Source organism: Panicum virgatum, chromosome 2K (genome assembly GCF_016808335.1).
Source record: "Panicum virgatum strain AP13 chromosome 2K, P.virgatum_v5, whole genome shotgun sequence".
Lineage (NCBI taxonomy): Eukaryota > Viridiplantae > Streptophyta > Magnoliopsida > Poales > Poaceae > Panicum > Panicum virgatum.
In genome coordinates this window covers 56,559,820-56,585,411 of record NC_053137.1, presented here as the reverse complement: position 1 = coordinate 56,585,411, position 25,592 = coordinate 56,559,820, and the positions used below count along the sequence as shown (strand labels likewise).

At 42.4% G+C, this 25,592-nt stretch overlaps 2 protein-coding genes across 4 annotated transcripts; one reads left to right on the top strand and one right to left on the bottom strand.

Moving 5' to 3' along the window:
* Nucleotides 1-3,006: 3,006 nt before the first annotated feature.
* Nucleotides 3,007-8,839, top strand: LOC120688206 (protein RFT1 homolog). Of its 2 annotated transcripts, none has more exons than XM_039970401.1 (14): nt 3,007-3,308; nt 3,428-3,513; nt 4,041-4,135; nt 5,383-5,531; nt 5,953-6,104; nt 6,246-6,364; nt 6,460-6,623; nt 6,726-6,797; nt 7,029-7,100; nt 7,290-7,427; nt 7,775-7,930; nt 8,027-8,079; nt 8,165-8,337; nt 8,420-8,839. In XM_039970401.1, the coding sequence occupies exons 1-14, from the start codon at nt 3,200-3,202 to the stop codon at nt 8,487-8,489; spliced, it is 1,608 nt and encodes a 535-aa protein (XP_039826335.1). In that variant the 5' UTR covers nt 3,007-3,199; the 3' UTR covers nt 8,490-8,839. The 2 variants fall into 2 exon arrangements, with proteins under 2 accessions (XP_039826335.1, XP_039826343.1); XM_039970409.1 differs by having other exon boundaries at nt 3,023-3,308; nt 3,436-3,513.
* A 5,502-nt stretch (nt 8,840-14,341) lies between these two features.
* On the bottom strand, nt 14,342-25,415 carry LOC120688191 (DNA mismatch repair protein MSH4). Of its 2 annotated transcripts, none has more exons than XM_039970382.1 (24): nt 25,205-25,415; nt 23,812-24,015; nt 23,692-23,727; nt 23,491-23,603; nt 23,226-23,271; nt 22,585-22,631; nt 22,362-22,469; nt 22,069-22,144; nt 21,067-21,139; nt 20,837-20,982; nt 20,652-20,737; nt 19,895-20,034; nt 19,687-19,826; nt 19,562-19,612; nt 19,247-19,310; nt 18,560-18,703; nt 18,002-18,072; nt 17,842-17,900; nt 17,584-17,740; nt 16,507-16,559; nt 16,265-16,363; nt 15,245-15,359; nt 15,040-15,162; nt 14,342-14,845 (listed from the first exon to the last, which is right to left on the bottom strand). In XM_039970382.1, the coding sequence occupies exons 1-24, from the start codon at nt 25,334-25,336 to the stop codon at nt 14,678-14,680; spliced, it is 2,451 nt and encodes an 816-aa protein (XP_039826316.1). In that variant the 5' UTR covers nt 25,337-25,415; the 3' UTR covers nt 14,342-14,677. The 2 variants fall into 2 exon arrangements, with proteins under 2 accessions (XP_039826316.1, XP_039826323.1); XM_039970389.1 differs by having other exon boundaries at nt 14,364-14,845; nt 18,002-18,069.
* Nucleotides 25,416-25,592: the final 177 nt, after the last annotated feature.

Here is a 25,592-nt window from a genome sequence, read left to right as displayed (position 1 = left end):
AAATTTTAGTAGAACATATTAAGAATAACATAGTGATTCCCGAGTTACTAAAACCCACTTCAACATGACCGTAACTCTACGAGGAGTTCATGGGATAAAGAGCGTGCTCATAATCGAGAGTGCGGCAATTCGAATTGATTCAAACCTTGCAAGGGTGTACTACTTTACCCACACGACGCAAGGATCATGCGACTCACCCAACCCGCTAAAGTTGGATAAGGGGGTACTCGCGTCAACCGTTCCCAACAAGGCTCAACCGTTGAGGGTATGCCCAGCTTGCGCATGGAGACTTAGTTCCACCGAGGACATCTCTAAATTTTTCTATACATAGTTCCACTCGGGGACCCACTAAGCCTCCCTGCATAGTCCTTGGCCACCTATCTGGGACCGGGCCCCAATGATCAAGTCAAAGAAGGTAATTGGTTCATCCGTACTATTATATTGGATATGTGGTAGCACGGAAAGGTGTTCAAAACCGACGTCATCCACTCGGTCCTTAATCAATCCAAGCGGACTATGCTCATGTGACTTCATTCTCTAGGCCCTACTATTCCGCTCGAATCTCGATACTGCCAAACTCTTACCACCAAGCCGAACCAGTGCAACAAGGATAACCAGTAAATGTGATCCTCCAAAATTATTCCTGTCTAGCGAGCAAAAGAAGTACTCTAAGCAGGGCTAAGCATCTAGTCAGGTTAAGTGATTAACTATCTAGTGCCAAGAACAAGGATAACAAATCAAGGAAGAATAATGCACGCAGATATGTACAAGAATGCAATACATACATAATATACATATAACCCCAACATTACCCGGTGAGATAACTATCTAACTCAGATTAAATAGGAGCAAAGGATCATGCTTAGCTGCTTGCCTCGGTTAGCTTCGGGCTCGACCGCGAACTGGACTCCGGGTTCAGGCTCGACGGACTCGGCGGGCTCCACGGGTTCGTTCTCCGACGATTCGGTCACTATAATGCATGAATGCGATGCATGCATTAGTGCGATGCTACGCTTATGCATAAAATAAAATGCATGAAATGATATGTGCGAAAAGATATACACGAGATAACAATTTGGATATGCAACCCTGACAAAACCGGAGGTTCCGGCCTGACAAAACCGGAGGTTCTGGCCTGACAAAACCGGAAGTTCCGGTTTTAGGCACTTGCCAGGCCCAAACCGGAAGTTTCGGTTTCTAAAACCGGAGGTTCCGGTTTCAGCCGGACACTGGCGGACTGTCCGCTCCAAAGAGCCGGACCGTCCGCGACTCGACTTCAATGCGGCAACCATGGCGCAGCGGCGGCACGGCCGTGTTCCGGCGGCAGAGCAGGGCCGGAGCGGGCCGAAGGAGGCGCGCACAGGGTGTTCCACAGCAAGGCGAAGCTCTCCCCGGCGGCAGACGGCGAGGAACGGCGACGAGGCGGCGGCACGACGGAGAGGAGCGGCGGCGGGCGGAGGAGCTCGCCAGGGGCTCTGCGCGGCGATGGAAGAGGCCCGATGAGGAGGGGAACGGGTCGAGGAGAGGGAGGAGATGCTCCCCAAGCGAGGAATCGAGCCACGGCTCACCGAAGACGATGAATTGATGGCGAGGGCGGAGCTCGAACGGCGACGGCAATGGGGGACAGGGAAGGAGCTAGGGTTTGAGGGGAAGGGGCCGGTCGGGCCTTAAGGCGAGGAGAGGAGTGAGGGGGCGGCACGGCAGCCGAGGATGGCCGGCGCGTGTCGCGAGGATGGCCGGCGGCGGTGGCGACGTGCGGCGCGCCGCGATTCGTGCTCTGCCCACCGAAGCAGAGCAAAACCGGAAGTTCCGGTTTTTGAACCCGGAGGTTCCGGTTTTTTTTTAAATTTTTCACTCCGGGATATTACACTAGCTTACTCCTTGTTCAGTTGTTCTTTTCATCGTCGTCCTCGACGTCGACCGCCATCAGGGCGTACCCCTTATCGTGGTACTGCTGCAGAATGCACTGGCGGAGCTTCTCAAGGGCCAAAGGGGCCATGCCCCCTGGCTTCGCAATTTTTGCACTGGATGAACAGATCAAGCTCCGCCACTGGCAGAATGGCCATGTTCTTGTCGTAGTAGACCTTTAGTATGGCTGCTAGCCCCTGCAGCTCGGCATCATCGTCGAGCTGGAGGTGTTCAGGGTTCAAGAAGCTTGGGAGGCGCGGGGGGTTCTTCAGCAAGGCATTGATGTAGCACTCGCTCTCCCTGACCACCTCCTTCGTCTTCTTCAGCTTCTCAGCCGCCGCGGCCGCCGCCTTCTTTTCCATCGCGCAGCCGCCGCCTATAGTGCACACCGCCCCGATCGAGAACAATCAACAATATACGGAGGAGATTAAATTAAAACAAATAATTATATATATGTAAACACAAGGATGACTCGGGTTGAGTTGTACTCCTACATGGACTCCGCCTGCCGCTTTGCAATATGCCTACGCATGGAGGCGCCGAACTTTGTGTTCCCAGACGATCGAGAACAGAGTTTTTTTTAGTGGAGACCAAGAACAGAGTTTAGCGTGGTAACAAATTGGGAAGGCAGGATAGGATAGGACTCCACGATAAGTGAAAGTAAGAGCAAGGATTATGGTATTTAGTTAATGAGCAGCAGTGAGAGCGTGAGCCTCTCCGCCGGTTGCTAGCGAGCGATTCATGGACTGCCCGTTTCTCTCTCTCTCATAGTTTCTCTCTCTACCATATAGACTCTCCGTCTGCTCAACATGAGCTATAATACTTGCTCTAAGCGCTATGCGTTGAATGGTGCGCAAATGCTCACATATGACTCCACGATAAGTGAAAGTAAGAGTTTCAGAAAAAAAAAAGTGACGTGCGAGTAAAAAAGTGATGTACGAGTACCACACATCAGTTTTAGCATCGCATCGGATCGCAGGATGACGTCGAGTGTGGACCAGGACTAACTGAAAAGCGTCCCCACTGGGGCCCGATGCTGTTAGCATCGAACGGATCGGATCGCATATCAGATGGACGGGAGCCGATGACAAACAGACACGCGCCGCCGCGCCCACTCCCCCGGGGTTTTCTGCAGCCACGCCAGCGCCTGCCGCCTCGCCGCCGGCCCCGCCGCCCGCGCCTCTCCTGCCGCCGCTGGGCCCGAGCCCGGCCCCTCCGTCCGCGCGAAGCACCGGGCGGCCCGGCGCGGAGCACTCCCCTCTCTCTGCAGCCGCCGACGAAGCCGGGGGCGATGGATGATGCGGCGCTTCTCGCTGGAGCAGGGTTGGCGGCTGCCGCGGCGGCGCCCCCTGCGGCTGCGGCCGGAGCCGCTGTGATGGGCGTCTTCAAGTACAACTTCGGTGAGCGCGCCTCGGGCCCTGCCTCCACCTCCCCGCTTCGATTCGATCGGTCGCCGGGGTGGTTACTGACTGGTGGATGCTGGGATTTGGGGATCTAACGCTTCCCGTGTCTGTGTCAGCGGCGCAGTTCCTCTCGAGGGCTATCCCGTTCGTGTTCAACATATGGTTCGTGCGCCAGCTCGGCGCGGACGACGGCGCGGTGTCGGTGTGGATCTCTGCTCTGCTTTGTTCATTCATTTTACTGCAGTGTAATGGGGTTACGATTTCCGTTGCCTCCGGATGCAAGCGCTTGCATTGGGGGATCCACGTGATGTAGAGTTATTTTTACAGCTTGATGGTGGAATTTCGTCTTCAGGTTTCAACTCAGGGTCGTAGTTCTCGTGTGGGCCTTACAATTTTTGTGCACGCCCTGTGCGAAATTCGTGCTCCCTTTGGAATTTGGTGATGATCTGATTCAGGAGTGGATACATTGTGGTTCTATCTCACGGTGCATGTGTGGGATCTGTTAAAACTTAAAAATGATTAGGAATTATCATGACTTTCTTGTGTGGTTTATGTCAAGTTATGTTGTTTTCTTCATATAGTTCTGTAGCAAACAAGGATAACAATGATTCAAAACACATAGAATGCCATGGCCACAAACTCAAACAATAGCTCTAATGTTCATGGATGCTTCTGTTTATCAATATTATCGCATAGAACTATTTATTTATTTTCTTGTTGTTTTGGCAGGCATTCGCATTGCAGCTTCCTCTATTTATGAACTGCATCTTATTTTTAAGCCGGGAGGGGTTTCGGCGTGCATGCTTGCGTAATGATTCCCAGAGGTATTAAAATGAATCTATACATGGAATTCATGAACCGATTTATGCTCGATTATGAGGCTCATCTATTTATGTTCAACTGTGAGGCATATCTATTTATTGTGATTAATCAACAGTACAGAAAGTATGCTTTAAGAATTTTCACCTGTCACAACCACTTAATACGAAAGCAATGCGTAGTATGAACAGATCGTTATGGCCATCTGATTGTTACTCATATTTGATATGATGCCTTTTCTATTTATTTATGTGAAACTTTTGTACTCTGTGTTTATGCATAGTCTGTTTGGAATCTTGGATGCGGATAGTATGAAGGGAAAAAAAAACTCAGAGAAATGATTCTCTTGTTTGTTAGGATCTTTTAAGAGTGATGAAGAAAAGGGAGACAAAACTCGGCCGGGTGGGGAAAGACCGCCCCACCGGTATTAACTTAAGAAGAAGCCTCGGCTTCCCCGACCGAGAAAATCCCTGAACCCTGGCCCCGCCCTGACACTGGGAGACGTAACCCCTGGGAACTGTGCCTGGGCCATGTAAGGGTCCTCAGGCCGACCTGGGCCGTCTCACAACCAGTGCTTTGGCACACGGGGCTAGCGAGGGGATTTTTTTACTCTCAGCCTGAAATTTGCTCCCACGGGGAGTCGAGCTCAGGACCTGAGGGGTGCCGCCGGAGTGACTAACCAACTGGGCTAGCATCCTTTGGCAAGAAAAGGGAGACTAGAGAAAGCTATTAGAGAATTGAGCCCTCTCTGTCCTTGTAAATGTTGTAGATAAAGGGAAATGGAGAAAAGTGAATTGTGTTAAAAGTCAATTTCACAATTGCCACATAAACCTACATAGGAGTAGGGTAGTCTTAAAACTGGGTAATGACTCTAGTCTAAAGCTTATTTCTTTCCTTATCCCTCCCATTTCCAACCCAAGAGCACTAACATCATACTTTTCATAGGCATCTCCAACCACAGATTCCCTTGTTATAATTTAGTCTTCATTGTTCATAAATCTTCTTGGCGGGATTTCTAAACTTACACCTGCAGCAGATTAATGCGATTCCTAGGTTTCCAAATTGTACAAATGTGAGATTGGTGTTTCATCACTCGCTCCTCTGATCAGTAGTTTCTATATGCATTCAAAAGTTTGTTAGTTCTATATTGTATGAATTTCAGGACAACTTACTCTGTGCTTTTAGTGTTCTTTCTAATCCTTGTTGCCTTGGAGTAGCCTTTTGAAATGACGACTTTATCTTTGTGTTACAGTGATGTGCTGACTGATGAAGCGATACTAAAGGTAGCTTGGCTGGTAGTTCCATTTGCCATTGTCATTACTTTTATTGGCAGCCTATTTGTGTTGAGTGTAAAGAAATTGAAGCTATCTGACCCCTATGCCAAAGCTATATTGATCATCGGTAAGTCATCTTTTTCTATATTCACATGGAGCATGATAGTTGATACAAAGTATTCCTTTGAGGATAATTTCTCTTGTAACATTTTAGCTCATGAACTTGCTTACTTAGCTAAGCGTATGGTCCACCATGTAGTCTGGACTCTGGAGGGATCAGACACCCGTTTATGTTAGGGAGCTACTTGGTCATGATTGTAATGACTCCACCAGTCTACCCTAAGCTCTTTTCAAAACCAAAAAGAAAATAAATAAATAATAATTGTATACTATTGTCTTTTTAGCTAGGCATCTACTCAGGAACCGGGATGGCACAAATAGTTGCATGAAAACCTCAGACCTTGCCCTTTCAATTTACATGCTGTTACACCTTGTCTTCTGACACTTTCATATGTTAAGAACTGACATTTTTTTCCCTGAAATGACAGGATTTGCTTGTATTCTTGAGTTACTGGCAGAACCATTGTATATTATTTCCCAGAAAAAGAAGTACTATAATATAAGAGTTTATGCTGAACCAGCAGCTGCACTCTTCCGTTGTTTAACAACTTTCATCCTCGTAAAAGGACGTATTAAAGTGGTAATTGTCACGAGTCATTTATTTTATTGAATCGCTATTGTTGTTAGTTGCCTAAGTTACTGCTGTCTTTTTGGTTAAAAACTTACTGTTGTCATGAACTACCTTAAGCTCAACACTAAAATGATAAATTTTTTTTTGCAGCACAAGCTGGTTCTAGTTTCTTTGTCCCAGGTTGTCTATGGGGCCTTCATTTTCTTCGGATATTTGTCATATTTTCTTATATTTACTGATACGAAAATTTCTGATCTTCTTCCATTAAGGTTAGTTCTCAGTTTGTATTTGCATTTTTTTGTATCATTAGGTTTGATCTCTCACGAGTTCAGTTCCATTTGCTTTGATGCGAAACTATTGTCAGGCTATCGAATCTGATGGACTATGATAAACAGTTATTGCACATGTGCGTGCTGTTTACAGGCCAGACTTTCAGGAAGTTGATCCTCCAAGAAGGCGAAAAATTTGTTCTTGTGTCATTTGATACTCCATACAACCAGGCTGCCTATGGTCTCGTGGATAAATTAGGCAAGTATGACAGCATTTTTTTTTCATTTACTTCTGTTTGCTAGTATTGTAGTGGATTCAACTAATATATACATATATTCATTTTTTATTTTCTTTTTGCAGGGAGTCTGGTTGTTCGGATAGTTTTCTTGCCATTTGAGGAGAGTTCATATACTACCTTTGCCCGATTGGCAGGTTCTTTCTTGTACTCTTGAATTTTCATGCTGGCTATGTAATTGTTTTAACTCAAGTGTTTGGCCTTGCACTCACCACATTATTGGAATGGGCTATTGATCTGGAAAAGGTCTTATATAAAGTTTTGCTTACTTAGATCTAGTTGATATTAACAAAATTTACTTGGATAGGTGTACTGTTACTGTTATCATATCTTTTTATTTATATTACCTGTATGACCTTTATCCACAGGAGAAACTCCCCAAAATATATCCAACCTCGAAGGCTCTTTGCTTGGGGCTCTAAAGCTTATTATGCTAATAGGTACACATTTTGACACTGTTATGTTTGTATTCCAGCATTAATCTACTTGCGCCTCTTACATTGTGTAAGAATCAATCAATCAGATCGCCTGCATTCTTCTTAAAAAATATATTTAGTTATTATTGATTCCATTATCCTTGTTTCCTTTGAGAACTCCACAATCATTGAATATATTCTCTTACTCTGCAGGTTTGGTGATCATTTCATTTGGTCCTAGTTATTCATATACCCTTCTAAAACTACTCTATGGGGAAAGGCACAGTGGCAGAGAAGCCTCGGTTATTCTTCGTTACTATTGTTTTTATATCATCAGCTTAGCAATGAACGGTTTGTATTCAGTATCAACTTTATGATTATTCCATGTTTATATTATATATATCATAAAATTATTTAATGAATGTATATTTCTTTTTTAACTTTGTCCTAGCTGTTGACAATGGTCTTTACTTTTGTTGTTAAATCTTGTTCAGTTTGGATGCATATAGTACAGTAGGTAGACAACAGTTTAATGGCCTATTTGGTCCCTGCTAAATATGATAGCTATTACTGGGTTGCATTATTGCTATACTAATGTTTAACTTAGTTTATGTCATGCATTTATATATCCGAGAACTGGGTTATATTAACATAGATTATCATGAAACTATGCTGATTGTGTTCATTTGTGCTTTCAGGCACATCTGAAGCTTTTCTCCATGCTGTTGCAAATGAAAACCAGCTTAAGCAGTCAAATGATATGTTGCTTCTATTCTCGGTGATTTACATAATTCTAAATGTTGTTTTGATTAAATCTGCTGGAGCTCTTGGATTAATTGCTGCTAATTCAATCAGTATCCTTTGTTTAATCACAACTGTCTACCATTCTATTTTTTCTTGAATACATTTTCCCCTGAACAACTCCATTTGTGCCTTGACTATCTGAAAAGATATGTTGCTACGAATCACATATTCTTCAATGTTCATCAAAGACTATTTCAAGGTATAGCATTGTTCGTATTTCTCATTGGGATCTCTCTAGGTTCTCTTCTATAACTAAAGTTAACACCCGATGACATTGTTAACAGGGCTCATTCTCCTTCCGACGTTGTGTACCAGCAGGATGGGGCATTTTACTCATTTCTGGTCTGACCACAGTTTTCTCCGAAAGGGTTTTCTTGAACAGGAAGAGGTTTAAGCAGACGGTACCCATTCACATAGCGATTGGCATCATGTGCCTGAGCATTTCGGCACTTGAGATGTAAGCCACCAGATCAGCACACAAATATACGATCGCTCTATTTTACCTGTGATAATCATTCTAGTGCGCTCTGTTTGAACAGATACCGTGGAGAAAAGCAGTTCTTGAGGCAGATCTTCGGAACATTGAAGCATCATGACAAAAGTCAATAATTTGACAAGACACACACAGCGGTATAGTGGTTGTGTAGGCAGCCTTGACATACACGTAGGCTGCCTTGGCATAGAGAAATGTAGTATAGTGGTTGTGTTAGTTGATGGTGTATATTCAGCAGTTTGGTTTATAGACAACAGAGGAGGATTAATCAGTGGAACAGTTTTACACGGATGTAGGCAGGAGGATTGCAACAGCTAGGTTTCGTGCATGTAGGTTCGCATGTCAAGCCTCAAGGCAGATAATAATTTTACACATGATAGTCATGTTACGATAGCACCGGAGTTTGATAAGAGGATATCTACCGTTCAGCCATGCTCAATGATTATGGTGTCAATTCTTAAGCTTATATATAGATGTCGACTGAAGCTGTTCCTCGAGGACAAATATTCTATTGATAATAAGAGAAAAAAGAACTGGAAATTTCAATTCTCGTTGAGAGAAAAGGGGGGCAAAATCAAATAGGCCAGGGAGGATGTTGATATCAAAAATATTTGAAATGGATTTATGGCAAAATGATGATGGGAAGGGGTAGGCTAATTAATGGGCTACTGGCCTAGTCTAGCAGCCACCAGCCACGGTCCCACCCAGTAACAGTTTTTTTAGGTTTTTTTTTTTTGAGGGGGTCCCCAGCAACAGATGGATCCCCAGCCCAACGGCTGGATACCATCCGGCCTCTCAACTCAATCGACTTGCCCCTTCAGTCAGCGCCTTTTTTATTTTTATATTTTTCGAAAACATTTTTTACAGAAATATATTTTTAATATCACAATTTACAGTTTTGTACCCCTACCGCCTGGCAGGGGGGCGGCAGGGGGCCTGCCGCCCAGCAGCGGGGCGGTAGGGACTTATATGTAAATTTTAAAAAAATTTATTTGCGCGGGAGCCCTTGGCGGGAGCCTGCCGCCCCCCTGGCGGGCGGCAGGCCCCTTGCCGCCAATCCACTGGGCGGCAGGGGGCCTGCCGCCCGCCAGGGGGGCGGCAGGCTCCCTAGTCCTGTATAAAAGGGTTTCCCTCCCCCTCCCCCCTCATTTACTTCCCACGACATCCCGAGAGCGGGAGGGAGAGAGGAGGGGTGAGGGAGAGAGTTGTAACGGCGAAGCCCTGCCGGATTTTGGATCCTAACCGCAGGTAATAAATATTTCTCAACTTTCTCAATCTAAATTTATTGTATGTTTAATTCTATAATTAGTGTATGCAGCAGTAATGATATTTTAGCGATTTAGGTAATGTTTTTAATATAATTTAGGTAGAATTAAGATTAGTTTTTAGAAAAACCAATTAGGTTTACCAACAACTTTTGTGGTATTGATTAGTTGTTTAATACGAGAAAAAATTTCGAGAAATAGTCAGAAATTGTAGAAAATATTAGAAAAGTATATGAAACATTCAGATAAATTGTAGAAAATGCAGAAAAATTTAGAAAATGTTAGAAAAATATATTTATAAAAATATATTGTAGAAAAATGCAGAAAAATTGTAGAAAAATGCAGAAAAATTGTAGAAAAATACAGAAAAATTATAGAAAATGTAGAAAACTTATATTTTTTTGTGTTAGGTATGGCCGGAGATACGCCAGCTCTACTTGACGGAGTCATAGACTCGTCGCACCGGTCCTTTCTTGCTGTGGTTCAGCGCGTGAAACTTAACGTGCTGCGTCCACGTCCACCAGCGGAGTTTATTCCTATTGAGCCACGATGGGTGCCCAGGTGATATGTCGTCGGATTATGTTTTTAAAAATACGTTTGTTTCGTATACGTTTCGTACATAATGTACTTACATTTGATTCTATTTTTCAGGTTGAGTGAGGCTGGTCTTCTTACTATAGGTTGTCTTGCTGAGAGTGGTTTAGTACAGCTGGACAGGTCTCTACTTACGGCTCTAGTTGATAGATGGAGGCCTGAGACAAACACCTTCCACCTCCCTTGTGGGGAGATGACACCGACCCTACAGGACGTTGCGATGCTGCTGGGTCTTCCTATCAGTGGGGATGCCGTAGGGCCTCGTGTCGTCCCGCCTACGTGGTTGGACGATCTAGAAGAGCGTTTTGCAAATATTGACATCGCGATTGATGTAGAAGAGCACCCAAAAGCAACAGGCCCTGCCAAGGCATGGATCCTCCAGTTCCAGGTACATATCTTGTTATGGAACGATTAATGTTAGAGTTATGCTTTTTACTAGTGCAGTTATGGTTTTATTTTATAATTGATCTCGTACTCATAAATGTTCATCATTTCTATGCAGCCCGACAATTTGGCACATGATGCTGATGATGATAGCGTCACTCGATCCCTTGAGGCATACCTGTTGTGGTTGTTTGGATACATAATGTTCAACAACTCACACGGGGTCTATGTGGATAGGGTGCTTGTGCCTTACGCACTGGAGATCGTAGAGGCAGCTGTGGAGGAAATGCCTCAATACAGTTGGGGTGCAGCGGTACTTGCAGCCACGTACCGTGGCCTCTGCAAGGCATCGGTGCAAAATAAGCACAATGCAATTCTTATAGGATGTCCAATTCTGCTACAGCTTTGGTCGTACGAGAGGATAGCAATTGGTCGCCCGCTTGTCGACCACTCACCGTATGAGCTGGATATGTACGGTGACACCGAGGACGATAGGCCCACCATGGGGACTCTCTGGTACGCTCGTCAGGTACGGAAATAACTGCTACTCGTACTATTCTGTTGGCAATTCTGTTGCTTTGTTTTACCCTCTTTGTATTTCTTATTTGTACATATTATTATTAATTTTGTGCAGAAGAGGTGGGCCCACGTACAGTCTCGTCGGGCCTATCCTGATTTTGTGGCTGAGTTTGATCGGTTGACACCTGAAGACGTCGTGTGGGAGCCCTACTCCGAGTTGGCTATAAACACTCGTGCACCGATCGGGATATCTTCGGTTTGCTTTCAGGACCAGGCCTTATGGATGACAACTACAGCGTTGGTGTACGGCGTTTACATTGAGGCTCACTGCCCGGACAGAGTCAGGAGACAGTTCGGTCAAAGGCAGTTGTATCCTGTGCCGTCAGCATTGGATCGGGTCGAACGCCATGACCACAGGTAACAATTCATATACTATTTCAGTGACTATGCATTGTATAGTTAACTAATCATATTTGACTAAATTGTTTTCAATATTTAGTTTATCGAGGACTGGGCAACCCTTCTCTAACATGTGGGTGACAAGGGTGCAGCCTTGGGTCGATGGCTGGGACCAGGCAGAGGAGAACGTGGCGCTTGCGACCCCTGCACACACGGAGGCTTCGTACAGGGCGTACCTGAGCTGGTACCAGCCTCAGACTCGTTGCCGCTTGATATATGCTGACATGCAACCACAGCCGCATGTTGCGACAGCACAGGATGGGTACGCACGACATAGGGACGAAGCATTAGCTGGGGCGGTGAGTCAAAGTTATCATCGCTTTTCAAATACTTTGGATTACAGTGTTAATGCCTTTTTTTTCTTGCTTGCATTTTGAAATGTGCAGGTTGATGGACTTAGATGCCAGGGCGAATTTGATGAGGATTCGAGGGGGATCTATGATGGATAGGAATGAGCAAGAGTCGGCCTGGACCCGAGTTTCACAAAGATCCCATTCCATGCTTGAAGCCTTTGGTAGCCGGACATCGTACGATGACTCGTACGGTTCGTCTCAAGCCTCGACGTCGTTTCCTTGTGGTCCCACACAGCAGCAGTCTTCCCAAGCACCTTATTGGTCTCAGCAGCATTATCCAGGTACGTGAGGATACTTACTAACTTCCTACTTTGAAGCCAACAATTAATTCTCAGTTCATACAGGTGATGCACACCCACCTTACCAACCTCACGGAGGGACTCAGTTTAGTACCATGGCACCAGCTGCAGGGATGTCATTTCAACCAACACAGGCACCACCACGACCTTTCGGTAAACATATAGTCAATATCTTAATTTCAATTAATTGTGGTATGAAGTCTAATTCCTTTTGTATTTACATATAGGATCACAACAGGGGTATGATGCTGGACCTTCTTCGTATTACCCTACGGCGACAGCAGAAGGAACGCAAGGTAAATACCTAATCTGTAGCCCGAATTTATCATGTGCTTCTTATCTCTATGAATATTTTAAATAATTTGAACGGTTTACAGGATCGCACCACCAGCTTTCTGATATGGGTCATTCCTCGTATCCACCACCACCAGGTACGTATGATGAATATATACCAAAATATATGACTTATAAGACGATATTAAGATATCTTAATTGCTACTGTATAGGGCCCACACAGGATACCTTTGAGGCGAACTTCGAAGATTGGAGTCGGTTATTTTCTACACCTAACCCGCAGGCCGATATTACCTTCCAGACACCTGTGCCCACCGGACGTCCAGGTAAAGACGTAGGGCCTCCAGAGCGACACACCTACTCTACAGACCACGTCCACGCTCAGCGTAAAAGAGGTCGACATGGCCGGGGTGGCCGGGGTGGTTAGGATGTGCTTCTAGTTGTTTCTGTATTTTTGTTATGGACATGTCATCATATTATACTTATTTCGTTCTCATACATCACCTATTTCGTTCTCATTTGCGTATGTGTGTGAATTGCTAGCTTATACTTTTCATATTCATGTTCTTTACTAATAGTTTTTATTTGTATCCATATCTAAAACACATCTAATGGCCACAGCAAGTTGTCCACAGCAGGGAGCCTGCCGCCCCCCTGGCGGGCGGCAGGTCCCTTGCCGCCCAGTGGATTGGCGGCAGGGGGCCTGCCGCCCGCCAGGGGGGCGGCAGGCTCCCGCCAATGGCTCCCGCGCAAATATTTTTTTTTTAAATTTACATATAAGTCCCTGCCGCCCTGCTGCTGGGCGGTAGGCCCCCTGCCGCCCCCTGCCGGGCGGTAGGGGTACAAAACTGTAAATTGTGATATTGAAAATATATTTCTGTAAAAAATGTTTTCGAAAAATATAAAAATAAAAAAGGCGCCTTCAGTCACGAAAGGTGGCCCATCCATCCAATCCGATCCATCCTACTTCCGATCGGACTCGGCTTAAACCGCGTCTCTCGACCCAACCTGCGAATCGCCTGCTTAAATCCTACGCCCTTCTTCCTCCTTCCCCTCGCGCGCAAACTCAAAATTCACCTTTGTTCCCTTTCTCCGTCCTCCCACCGGCCCCGCTTCTGGCACCCCTCCACTCCTCTCGATCCGATCTGTCCCCCAGCATATTAAGTACGCGAAAGACGTTGAGGCTTTATACTATTTTATCAATATCTTAACAACTTCAAATGTAAAAACTCAAAACTACAACAATCTAGATCGTTAAAAGTGTTAAAATTTTGATATACAAAGTGTCTTCATTTGACAACAAACAAAAAATATATTAATTTGCTAATGCGACAAGCAAAAGTACGCGATTGTTATGGTGCTGTAATTTTATATAATTTTTTTGAGCACCTTAACATTGTCAAATGAAAAAAATTCAAAACTAGAAAGTTGTAGATCTCGTCGAGGGCTACAATTTTCATATAAAAATCATCTCCATCCGATGTCGTATCGAAGAGTTATGATTTTTCGAAGATTCAGCCAAAATAAATTAGAAAAGGGAAAAACAAAACCGCGGTTAGTGTAGCGAATCCGGGGTCACTATAGCAAATCTCGGCCGCACAGTGCCATGCAAGCCATGCAAAACTGGACAAACCGGACTGGACCTGGAGTGAACGGGTTCGCAAGTTCGAGGGGCTAGATGTCTGGTTTCTAAGTTCATAGACGAGGGGCTAGATGTCTGGTTTCTAAGTTCATAGACCTATTTGACACAGCGCTGCAAGTTCAGGTGCCCACGGTGTATTTTACTATATACAAATATGTATCGACAGAAATAATCTTGTTCGTTTGGTGTTTCACATATGTAAACGGTCTGTGGCTGATTTCATATACAACTGATTTGTTCTAGGAATTCACATGTTCTACCTGTTACGTGGGGTTACAAACATAATGGTGTGCCTTTGCTCAATAGGAGTTGGCGTGGACAAATGAACATACGTGTTGGCTGATGGATCCTGCCAGCGGCGTACACCTGGGGACCAACACAATGCACTGTGTGTCACACGAGCAAGAGATGAAACTCTTGCCACCATACTAGCATGTTACATAAGGACCTAAGCTGCTCATGCCAATCTAATTCTTGCAGAGAACACCCTCTTTCTCAAGTCAGCTGGCTTGCAGCATAGCCCTCCTTGAGCTTCCGCAGCTCTTCACGGATGTAGTCGTCACTTTGGTTGGAGTACTTCAGGCATACAAGCCGCTGTGCAACCTGATATGCCATCCGAAGAGACTTGAACTCCTCCCAGTTGGCATCCATCCTTGTCATTTCCTGCGCAAAGGACAAATACAAAAAAAAAAATCCATGCTCAATTGAGTAGACATCAACCCCGAGGTGAAGGAAACATGTTTACGCAAATGGGAGTCCTAGAAATATACACACAGGGTGCAGTGTTCAGCAGTCGGCGTAGCATATATAAACCCAAGAGATGATGACATAGCCTTGTTATGGCCAAAAGAAGGTACCTGCTCTGTGATCTGTGAAGTGATGTTCGTCGCTGTGTCAATCACTGAAGCAGGGAGACCAGCCACTCTGGCCAGCTGAAGCCCATAGTGCGGTACCCGTCGGATGCCATCCTTCAGGCGGAACTGATGCAGCGGTTGGTACAATGTTAATGTTAAAACAGACGTGAAGAACCAAATTCCTGGAATTGCCAGTGCCGGTACAGACCTTGAAATCCAAGCGGTCATTTCTCAAGTCGACTTCAAAATGGAGGATCTTCACATTTGGATACATCGTTGCCAGTTCTGACAAGCCCTCCATGTGTGTGGCAAAAACAGTGTATCTGCATGGTATTCGTCGTTACTGAGGAAGGATAAAGTATAATTTTCGACCAAGAATGGTATTATTTTAGTAATAATTAAATAAAACATATATTTACAACTCTAAGTCCATTGCAGAAAAACTACATCATGAATTCTGAATTTGTGATACAGTGAGTGGACCAACATTACCCAAAAATAACATGGCTAGCTGTGTATCTTTATATCATAGAGAGAAAAGAAGGGGGTAAATAGCCCTATATAATTTATAAAGTAACCCCCGACCTCTTAGTATGTGGAAGGAGGTTGGCGACATTACATCAGACAGATCACCTGTTGTAATGACACCCAAAAAACTGACCTATGTAGAGGCCTCGCACGACCTATAAACCACTGCAATATTAGTAACTAGTTTAACAAAAAACTATCATTTGAATCCGCAGTGCATAGCCTAGGGTAATAACAAGCTAATACTTGATTCACAAAATTAACGTAGGTGTAAACTGTTGGACTGAGAATAAAAGCCCCCACCCCTCCCACTATAATACCTGTGTTTTATGGTCGGGTTGGCTAGGTGGGGCGCGCTAACTTGGTACCAGATTCCGCTGCGCGATTTCCCTGGCTGCGTTTGCTGAGACCGAAGTGTTGAGACCGGACAGGTGGCACAGCCCCGCGGCTCGCCCGGCTCGCACGCAGTAGGGGGAATGTTGGACTGAGAATAAAAGCCCCCACCCCTCCCACTATAATACCTGGGTTTTATGGTCGGGTTGGCTAGGTGGGGCGCTCTAACTTAAACTATAACTTTTTATGCAAGAAATGTAGAACAACAAAAGTCAGGACGTTCATTCAAAAAATCATGCATTTACAGCACCAAGGAATAAGAAAAAATTACTGTAAATGTTGTTAATAAGGGGTTACTAGTTTTTACGCTTTGACAGAAAGAAGGTGTTCACAGCAGCTCCATGCAATTGCCAACCCATCAGAGGAAGATGTCGCCCTTCCAAGCTCATCCACAACAATCAAGCTCCTGTAAGTTCATGGCCATCAGAAGAAAACAAGAGAAATACCAGAAAAATATCAAATTCCAATCTTCAGCAGTGTTCTCTTTAATACAAAAATATACAATCTCCTGCGTGTTTGAGAGAAAAAAAAACAGTACTGAAGACATACTTTGAAGTAACATTCTGCATGATGAAAGCTGTTTCTTTCATTTCTGTCATAAACTGCAAAGATAAATTATGGTAATTAGATACATCATTAATAATATTGTTTCAGAAAATCTTAAGGTGCTCGATAAACAAATGGAAGCTGCTACATACCAGGAAATATGTGCACTCGCTAGTAAAATAAATAAATGAACGCACACTTTGAACTAATGATCCCTGAGGTTTTATTCCATTTCCAGTTTCATGCTCCAACCAACCAAAGAGCACAAGGACTATTTAAGAAAGGCAGAGCAACTGCATACAGTTTAACAACAACAATTATCTTCATTTGCCCAGGTTTTAGAATTTTAATATTTTAAGCTAAGACATGTTAAGTATATCAGGGCCCATATATAATGAAGGCCCATATGGCCCATGAGGACTCTATATATCCATCAGCCCTAATGAACAGCGCTTATCTCTCAAATCCCTAAGGTTAGTAACACCACATAGCAGATAGTAGGAAAGGAAAGAAATGAAAATTAAAACAATCATAGGGCCAAATATTATTGAAATATCATACAAGTTAACTGTTTGTGCATAATTGTTCTTGTTGTGAAGTATTAGTGGATTGCCCACCTCTTCCAAGTTGTGAAATATCATACAAGTTGTGAAGTATTTGTTGTGAAATATCATACAAGCTTAAGCTTTTGGGTTCATCTGGTTGGTACATGAAACCTAACATGGTATCAAAGCCAGAGGTCTCGAGTTCGAGTCTTGGTAGAGGCATCTTTTAAGTCCTCCGCTCCCTTCTTTATTTCCACATTTGCGCCTTGTTCCGGCTGCATGTGAGTGGGAGTGTTGTGAAGTATTAGTGGATTGCCCACCTCTTCCCAAAAGCTTAAGCTTTTGGGTTCATCTGGTTGGTGCATGAAACCTAACAGTTCTGTTCAATCTAATTACTGTACTGTTATGTATTTCTAGAGTAGTTCTGTAACTCCATAAATAGTTTGTATGATAAGCACAATGAATAAAGTTGAAGAGACCAAGCTTATTCTTGTATGGAAATTATAAGTCTAGAACAAACTGTTCAAACGCATACCGTGCTTGAGTTGTTTTCAACATTGTCTCCATTACCAATCCGTGTGAATATACGATCAACCACTCTTAATGATGCAAACTGAGCTGGGACATAACAGCCAATTTGGGCAAGAATAACAATTAAGCATATTTGTTGGAGATATGTGCTTTTTCCACTCCTGCAACAGCAAGCAATCCATAGACTAGATGAACTCCACAGATAAATAAATGAATAGCTGGCAACATCAACTTAGATACATTATTATATTATGCCACTCACATATTTGGCCCCATGACAAGAACCATATTAGATGCTTCAGATAGAAAGATATTGTTAGGCTGTATGACAAACAAGGCCATGGACATTTTAACCAGAAGAATTATAAAAATGAAATGAGTCTAAAGTAAATATGTAGAAATCAACAAAAAGGGTAACTTACAACAAAATCGGTACGCAAGGTCTCCAGGATAGGATGTCGTCCAGCATTGATTGCCATTGGGCCATCATCTGCTTAAGTAAAGACAAAAAAATAAAAATCATGAACAACCAGAGATGGATTCCTAGAACATTACAACGAAATAATTCACACTTCCAGTAGTTCTTTCTTTTCTCTATGTCCGTAATCTCGGGAATATCCATTTCAAAATATTTGTCCAGGGTTTAACTGATGATGTTTTGTTGTGATTTTTCCTGTTATGTCCCTCATAATATCCAGGCCACACGTACTTAATTTTATTTTTCTCACCACACTTGTAATTCAAAATGTGCAACCAAAGCATGCATGTACAGAGTAGTTATCTTTGTTATTTTTGCTTGTTTCAAGTGAGCGGGAGTGATTGCTTTCTCTTGCATTGATAACATATAGCATGGTCTACACAATATAATTCCACTTGGTTATGGATTTCCTCAGTCCATGTGCAGTGCAATGGTGGGCATGAACTTATATAACGAACTGGAGGAAGTAGCAAAATACATGACTAGGAGCTAAGTCACCTACCTGTGAACTCTGGCCTTGTGTAGCGATCGACAGGTTTTGTAGATATTGTATGCGCAAAAGAATTTACAATCATGTCCAATAGACACAATACTTCAGCGAGCAATGTAAGGATACCAATGTCTTCCCTGATCTCGTCAATAAGACCTGAAAATGATAAACAAGAGACTTAGCCAGCTTTAAAATTTCTATAGGCACTTGCATGGTAGTTAAATTTAGCCTTGCATGAAAATCAAGTGCTCCATGCACATAAGCTTCTTCTTTTTTCTAACAAAACAAATGTTAGGATACTAGAATTGATTTGCATGCAATCACGGGATAAATTACAAAAATTGCATTCAAGGCTGTAGATTCAGCTGCTGATTTGCATTATTTGCAACGCTGGTTGGCAAAAAGCATTACTGCAAACTGGAAGCATGGGACAAACATAAATAAAGTAATGACATCCACCCTTCTGCGTAGCTTAACTACTTCCACTTACGTGGAAGACGACAGCAAAATATCTCTGTACAATAACAATATACAGAACATGTTATATGCACGTCACCTTTTAGGTAGAAGCTTATAATTTTATTTTCCTCAGAAAAAAAAGTGTAAGTGGAACATACGCTTGACCCATATATATTCTTGAAATCAACCAGTAAAATAACACTACTCCAATCAATAGATACAAAATATTGCTACAGCAACCTTCCAAACAAAGTTCCGTGCGGCGGAAGCACTCTGCAGCAGCTGATTTGTTCCTAACATTTAGCTGCAAAATGGAATACATAATACATTAATACTTTGATCATAAAGCTATTCCAAGTATAGTCGTGGTTGTCAGGGTTATGCACTATTGATAAAAGAGAAGTGTATCTAGTAAAAGAAAAAAAAGGTATTAGTAATCACAAAGCTATACCGCTAAACAAGCACACTCACAGTTACAGTAATGTTTGTAGTGTGGCAACAAATCGTATAATTACTAAAATGCCTAAGAATAATAACACAGGGAAATTAACTTACCGAAGCAAGCTCCAAGCTTGAGCAGTGGACATTCTTCCCATGTCTAACGACCTAATTGATAATCAAGAATTCATGGTTATCATATTATAGCTAACAAGTTGTTTTGTAAGATGATGTTCATATACCTGGATAAATTTATTGGGAAGCCTATCAGTAATGTCCTTCTGGGGTATAATGAAGTAAAATCCTTGCCTAATATTATAGGGTATCTTCAAATTCGGCATCTTATATTCTTCCCTGTACTTGCTGGCAAGGTTGTGTATGGCTGCAATAAAATATGTTAAGAATGTGAACAATACAAATTTGAGAATGGATGTACATAAGAAGTGCCACCTTCGCTGGTATCACAGAAAGATCGACGAGCAACATCAAGCAGCCCATCAATTCCTGCCTTGATAGCAAAACATTGCTGAGTGCAGGCTACAAATGGAGCCCTCGAATGAACCACATCCTCATCAATGATATCTCCAATTCTAGGACCACAAAAAGTTAATATAAGAACGTTAAAAAAGGTACAAGACTGTGTGACAATAATTATTAACAATGCCAAGGAATATAATTGTGGCCAGCAAGCACTGAGATACTGGCCTAGTGGCTAAGATATAGAAATCTTAGACAACAACACGATTTTAAGCATACCATATGGGATCGTTATGCTTGAAAATATACAAACATAACTGCTGCTACAAGGTGAAACAGTATAGCTATAAGCAGAATTTGGAAGAAACTATGGTACAAATCTCGTTTCAAATTTAGTTTTATACCTTTGTTTTAAATATTGAAACTTGTAGGTAACACAGCAAGATCAATTAGTGAAATTTATTACTTTTGTTATTTACCATTTAAACTTTCTAAAAAAGAGTTAAGTGCATTGCTACCCCGAAGGGTATATGAAATTGTGAAGGGTGAGCAAGATCATATTTCACTACGTAATTTACTTATCATGGTGCTACCCAATGATAGTCAGTGCATTTTTTAAAAAAAACTGAAGCTGCGAGGCAAAAGCCTCTAAGCATATATAGTCTGTGCATCTTATGTGGATTAAAAAGATCATACAACTTTCACTTGAAGCAGGAGGTCACAAAACTACCTCTTTCTCATATTCTCATATTTAGGATTCTCACATACAGTCTGATAAATGTTGCGAAGAAGAAAACTCTTTGCCCCCTTCAAAACCTGAATGATGAAAGCGACACACATTAAACACATTGACTTATTTTCCAGTGATCATACACATTTCTTTTTCCAGAAGCAAAGTAAAATGGTTTATCAGACCTTGGAGAAGAATGGTATGGCGTCCAGAGCAGTTTTTAGAATAATAATATCAGAAATCAGTATCTGGCTCTTTCTACCATTGGCAGGCATCAATACCTCATCCACAACCTTTTTGGGCTTGAAGCAGAAATGACAGAGAACCTTATCTAATAGCAGAAGAGAGTTTTGCGACAGTGAGTCACATTTAATTCACAGTGCAGTACAACAAGAGAGGAGAGCAGTATATTAACCTGATTCTTTTGGAAACTTACGAAGACCCTGAGTCAAGCCAAAAAACAGTTCCTCATTGCTCATTAGCTCATCCTGGAAATAATTTAATGTTTTAAATTAGAAAACATGTTACTACTCTAACATATCATTGTACCCTTCTGAGCTTAACTTAAATAATAAGATGATACTTATGAGATCCCACATCTCAGAATTGCACAAGCATACTAAAGATCATGCACATGAATATTATAAGAGGCAGCACTTTCAAAAAAAAAATCTTCCAGATAAATACTGAGATATCGTTTGTACAGGTTCGTTGTTCCACCAAATGAAGAAACATATATAATTGGTACAATCATGATTGAAGAGCAGTCTGCAAGTTAGAAGCTAAGACTATTTGCTCTATGTTTTTTAACAGGAAGAATACAGGCCTCGTGCAGCTAGTACATCACAATACCAGAACCTAGCAATAACAGACAGTATTTGCCTGCACATTTATTTTGAACAAAAATGGGACATTTTAATTAACCTTGCTTGCATGCGCATTACTATGCATATCATGTAGCATAATTTATCACATATCTTATTATATTTTTAAGAAATATTTTAGTTTGTATAGACTACCAACCATAGATAAAGAAAGTGTGAAATACATAATCCATTGCTCTTCATGTCAAGACTCGCAAAAGGATGGGACGATGTTTACATTGCAGGATAGTGTATCTGACAATTGTCTAGAAATCAAACTCAAGAAAAGGGGAAGCTGATATGATTAAGACTTCAGAAATCTGAAATGTCTAATGTGCATCCAGGCATTCAACAGTTGTATCACAATTCAATTTAGCCCTCGGAGCACAGGGCTTCAAGTTAAATCCAATGGGAGCAAGCACACACTAAACATTCCTATGCCAACTTAATAACGTATAAAATAAGAAGTGTTGTAATATGCTTCACTGATTTCAGATGTTAAGCAGCGTTTAACAGCAGGTATTTTTTCATAAATACATCGTAGACCTACTCACCAAGCAGTCTAGACGAGCATTGATGGTCTGAATATCTTTCAGTGGTTGCAGTAAGTTGGCTCTCAGAAGTCTAGCCCTGGAATAAGGATGTCAAAGAGAATAGCTTCATGTGCTTAGATCCTAAATATACAACTAAAAGAAAAAAAAGATTACTCAGTGAATAGCTTATATTAGAATGATATCGTTATAACAATAACATGGGAATGGTTCTAAGTTGAAAAATAACATGAATTATCAGAAGACAATCAAGTGCCAGCAAGTAAGAGGTTGTAATTGGTGGTCTGAAGGCATACCCTCCTGTAGTCTTTGTAGTCTTCAACATCTGAAAGAGGCTTTTCTTTTTGCTGCTCGTGCCCCATAGCTCAGCATGGAGAGGATCAATAATTTCCAATGTTTGAACACTGCAGAATGAATGTCAAACAGTTAAGGCAATTCAGGTCTGTGCACAAGTGTTTGACCATACTTGGTTAATACTACTTTATTTGACTCAAAGGTGCATTATCCCAAAAGAATTACCTAGTTGAGTCAATGTTCATATGGTCAAATGACCCATTGAATGTAACCTGACAGTAAAAAGAGGTTTTCAATAATGATGAATATGGTTATAATAGATAGAAAAGAAGAATAACAACTTTGAACCCCCAGTTTTCCTGGTTTAGTAAAACAGAAGGAGTAATGGACTCATTGAATGTAGGAAACAAATAAATCTTTGATGGTTGTGTGTTAGTTTTAGATTGGTTTAAATGCAGTGAATCCTATCGTATTATGCTTCTAAGTCTTGGCAATAAGATAACAAAGGGCATCGAAGCCAAAAAAAAAAGAAGTGATTGCTCAGGATTAACTACTCAGGATAATAAAGGGCATTGAATCCTATCGTATTATGTAATGAGTGCATGGACTAACTACTCAGGATTTACTATAATAATCAGTTAAACTGAAACACCATAAAGGCAACTTATAATTTACAATTTGTTGCCGCCATTGGCAAAAGCCAAAAGGGACTCCACTTGGAGAGAACTTTCTGGAGACAGCGCATAACAGAGAAGAGGTCATCAAGTAGAGAACAAAGAGTGTGCACAAAATACTGCTTGTTCATAATGATTAGCTTGAAGTGAAACAAAAGCTTCACAATTACAACTTCATTCCTAAGAACTTACTGATAATGAGTGGTTGGTAATAAATAAACCCTTTTCTGATTCTATCCTGCAACAAATATAAAGAAGTTTGGCATAAGATTCATGCGATAGTAGATAAACTTGTAAAAACAAATGAACTGAAATCCAGAAAAGGAGATATGACCATATTGAAATCAGAACACAAGTTTACTTTTTATCCAAAAGGAGATTCAAATTGAAAAAAGAAAGTTATTAAGAAGGGAAGGATGGATTTTGACGTGATGTATTGACTATTGAGCATACATACCACTTAAGTGTTGCAGAGGCAGCCGCAAGACAAAGATAATACTGCTTGCAGTAAGTATCTAAACCAAGCGCAGATGGCTCTCTAGCTGAAAGATTTTTCACCATGACAGCACCCTTAAAAGAAGCGGGAACATGCAGGACATTAGGGGAAATCAGTCAGCTGATAATGTAAAGAAAGATGGTCAGTCAGGGGGGAATATACCTTTGTATCATCAAAGCAACCACGTGCCATTGTGACCTATAAAGTTGTCTATGTTTAGACTAGAACAAAAAAATATTGTTCTGAAAAATACAGATAGTAATTCCAAATTAGTATCATTACCTTTTTGTTCGCTGGGTAAAGTTTATTGATCAGCTCTGAAACTCCAACCATGCCATCTGCTGCTGTTTTGTTTGGGGGCACAATGACAACCATGGGATCATAGAAATGAAGTAGTGTTTTTGTATTGTGGTATGAGCAACTTGTCTCGATATACTGAGATACGTGCATTGAGGCTGATCTCAAATCAAAGGCTGCAACGCCAACCTGTGACAGTATATCATTTTTATATTAACAGATCATATTGGTTTTCAGGAAAAAAAAGGATGACCAAAACATTGAAAGGATAGCATTTCCATGGTTTTGCTCTATCTATTTTGTTTATCACTATATAACTCCTAACATATCAGCCAATGTGTGGGTGCATGTAGCCAGAGAGACAACAACACATGCCCATATTCACAACTGAATATTATCAGGCCACAAAAGAATTTACGTTTCCAAAGCTGGCACAACAAAGAATTGATACAATAAAACATGAGGGTGCACAAATTGAGATGCCTCTTAAACAAGAGGAAGCCTAGAATACTAAATTTGCATTACTAGTAAACAGTAAAAACGAATGAAAAAAGGGAAATCATTATGTCAAGGTATTGTCTGTAGTTTAATCATTATTTCACACTATGTTTCCCATGCCAACTTTATTGTTGATATTCTTCCTTTCTGCTTCCTGCAATCCCTCTCTGCTGCCCCTTCCCTCGTTCTGTAGCACACAGGCTAGCATTCCATGTTAATAGGGTAAATAAGGGTGTTTACTAAAGGGCCTAATCCATTTTTAAAGCAAATTTAATGTAGGCAAGGTCCTTCAGAAATTGCTGCTTAAACGTAGTTACCGTGCTGCCATCGTAATAAAATAATGCAATGGGGGCATGGAGCTTGTGCTCTATACCAGGAAACAAAATAAACTCTCGGACAACGCGAATCAGAACATCAGACCAGTTTAATTGAACAACGCAATAGTAGGGTGCTGAAATAGTTCTGCCTCCTCAACCGCTACGTTCGTAACAGCCGAACTCGACTCTCTCGAACAGCTGGATGAGTGCGGAAAAAACCCCAGTGTCAATCCCATCCTAAAACCCCCCAAACCCTCGATGGGTAACTCGCGTAGATGCTGAATAGGACGCCCGATCTGAAAAAACAACTGATAAAACCTGCACGATCCGGTTCGAGGAAAATCCCGTAAGAGCAAATTCGAGCAAGCAATCCAACGAAGCAGGCAAGCAGCGCACGCGGGCTCACGAGCTAGGAGCATCCCGACCCAGCCCCTGAAGGACGAACTGGTCCAGGGAAGGGAACGGAGAACGAAACGGAAATCTCAATAGAGATCAACTCAATTCGAGCGGACTGATCCAACAACCGGGGAAATGCAGAGGGGGGTTTTAGAGACGTGACTGACCTCCTTGGCGCGGTTCTCGATGAGGCCGATCACGAAGCTCGACCGCTCCCCGCCGCCGCCGCCTCCTCCTCCTCCGCCGCCTCCTCCTCCAGCGCCGCCCACTGCGTCGGCTCCAGCGGCGTCGGCCTCCATCTCTCCGCCGCGCTGAGCCGAAGCCAAGCACCTCTCCGCTGCGCTGCGTCACGCCACGCGACTCCGCGAGTGTGCGCTTTTCCCGGGGCCGGAAGGCTTGTGCCGGAATGAAAGGCCGCTTGGCCTATTATACTGCTGGGCCAACCCAGGCCCATGAAGCGCAGTCGTGTCCACCTTCCAAACTGATAAGTGGCCCAGCTCAACTGAATCGCCCAATCCAAAAATGGCCCAACAAAAGCCCAGTTCCGGCTCCTAA

Bases quoted from the DNA above. Each gene is read 5' to 3' on its own strand.
- LOC120688191 (XM_039970382.1), bottom strand. From the start codon at position 25,336: ATGGAGGCCGACGCCGCTGGAGCCGACGCAGTGGGCGGCGCTGGAGGA. The intron at 16,364-16,506 runs GTATGTCTTCAG...ATGAACTTACAG, and splicing joins ATGCAGAATGTTACTTCAAA to GAGCTTGATTGTTGTGGATG. The intron at 15,360-16,264 runs GTAAAAACTAGT...AATACCATGCAG, and splicing joins CACCTTCTTTCTGTCAAAGC to ATACACTGTTTTTGCCACAC.
- LOC120688206 (XM_039970401.1), top strand. From the start codon at position 3,200: ATGGATGATGCGGCGCTTCTCGCTGGAGCAGGGTTGGCGGCTGCCGCG. The intron at 7,101-7,289 runs GTACACATTTTG...CTTACTCTGCAG, and splicing joins AAAGCTTATTATGCTAATAG to GTTTGGTGATCATTTCATTT. The intron at 8,080-8,164 runs GTATAGCATTGT...CATTGTTAACAG, and splicing joins TCATCAAAGACTATTTCAAG to GGCTCATTCTCCTTCCGACG.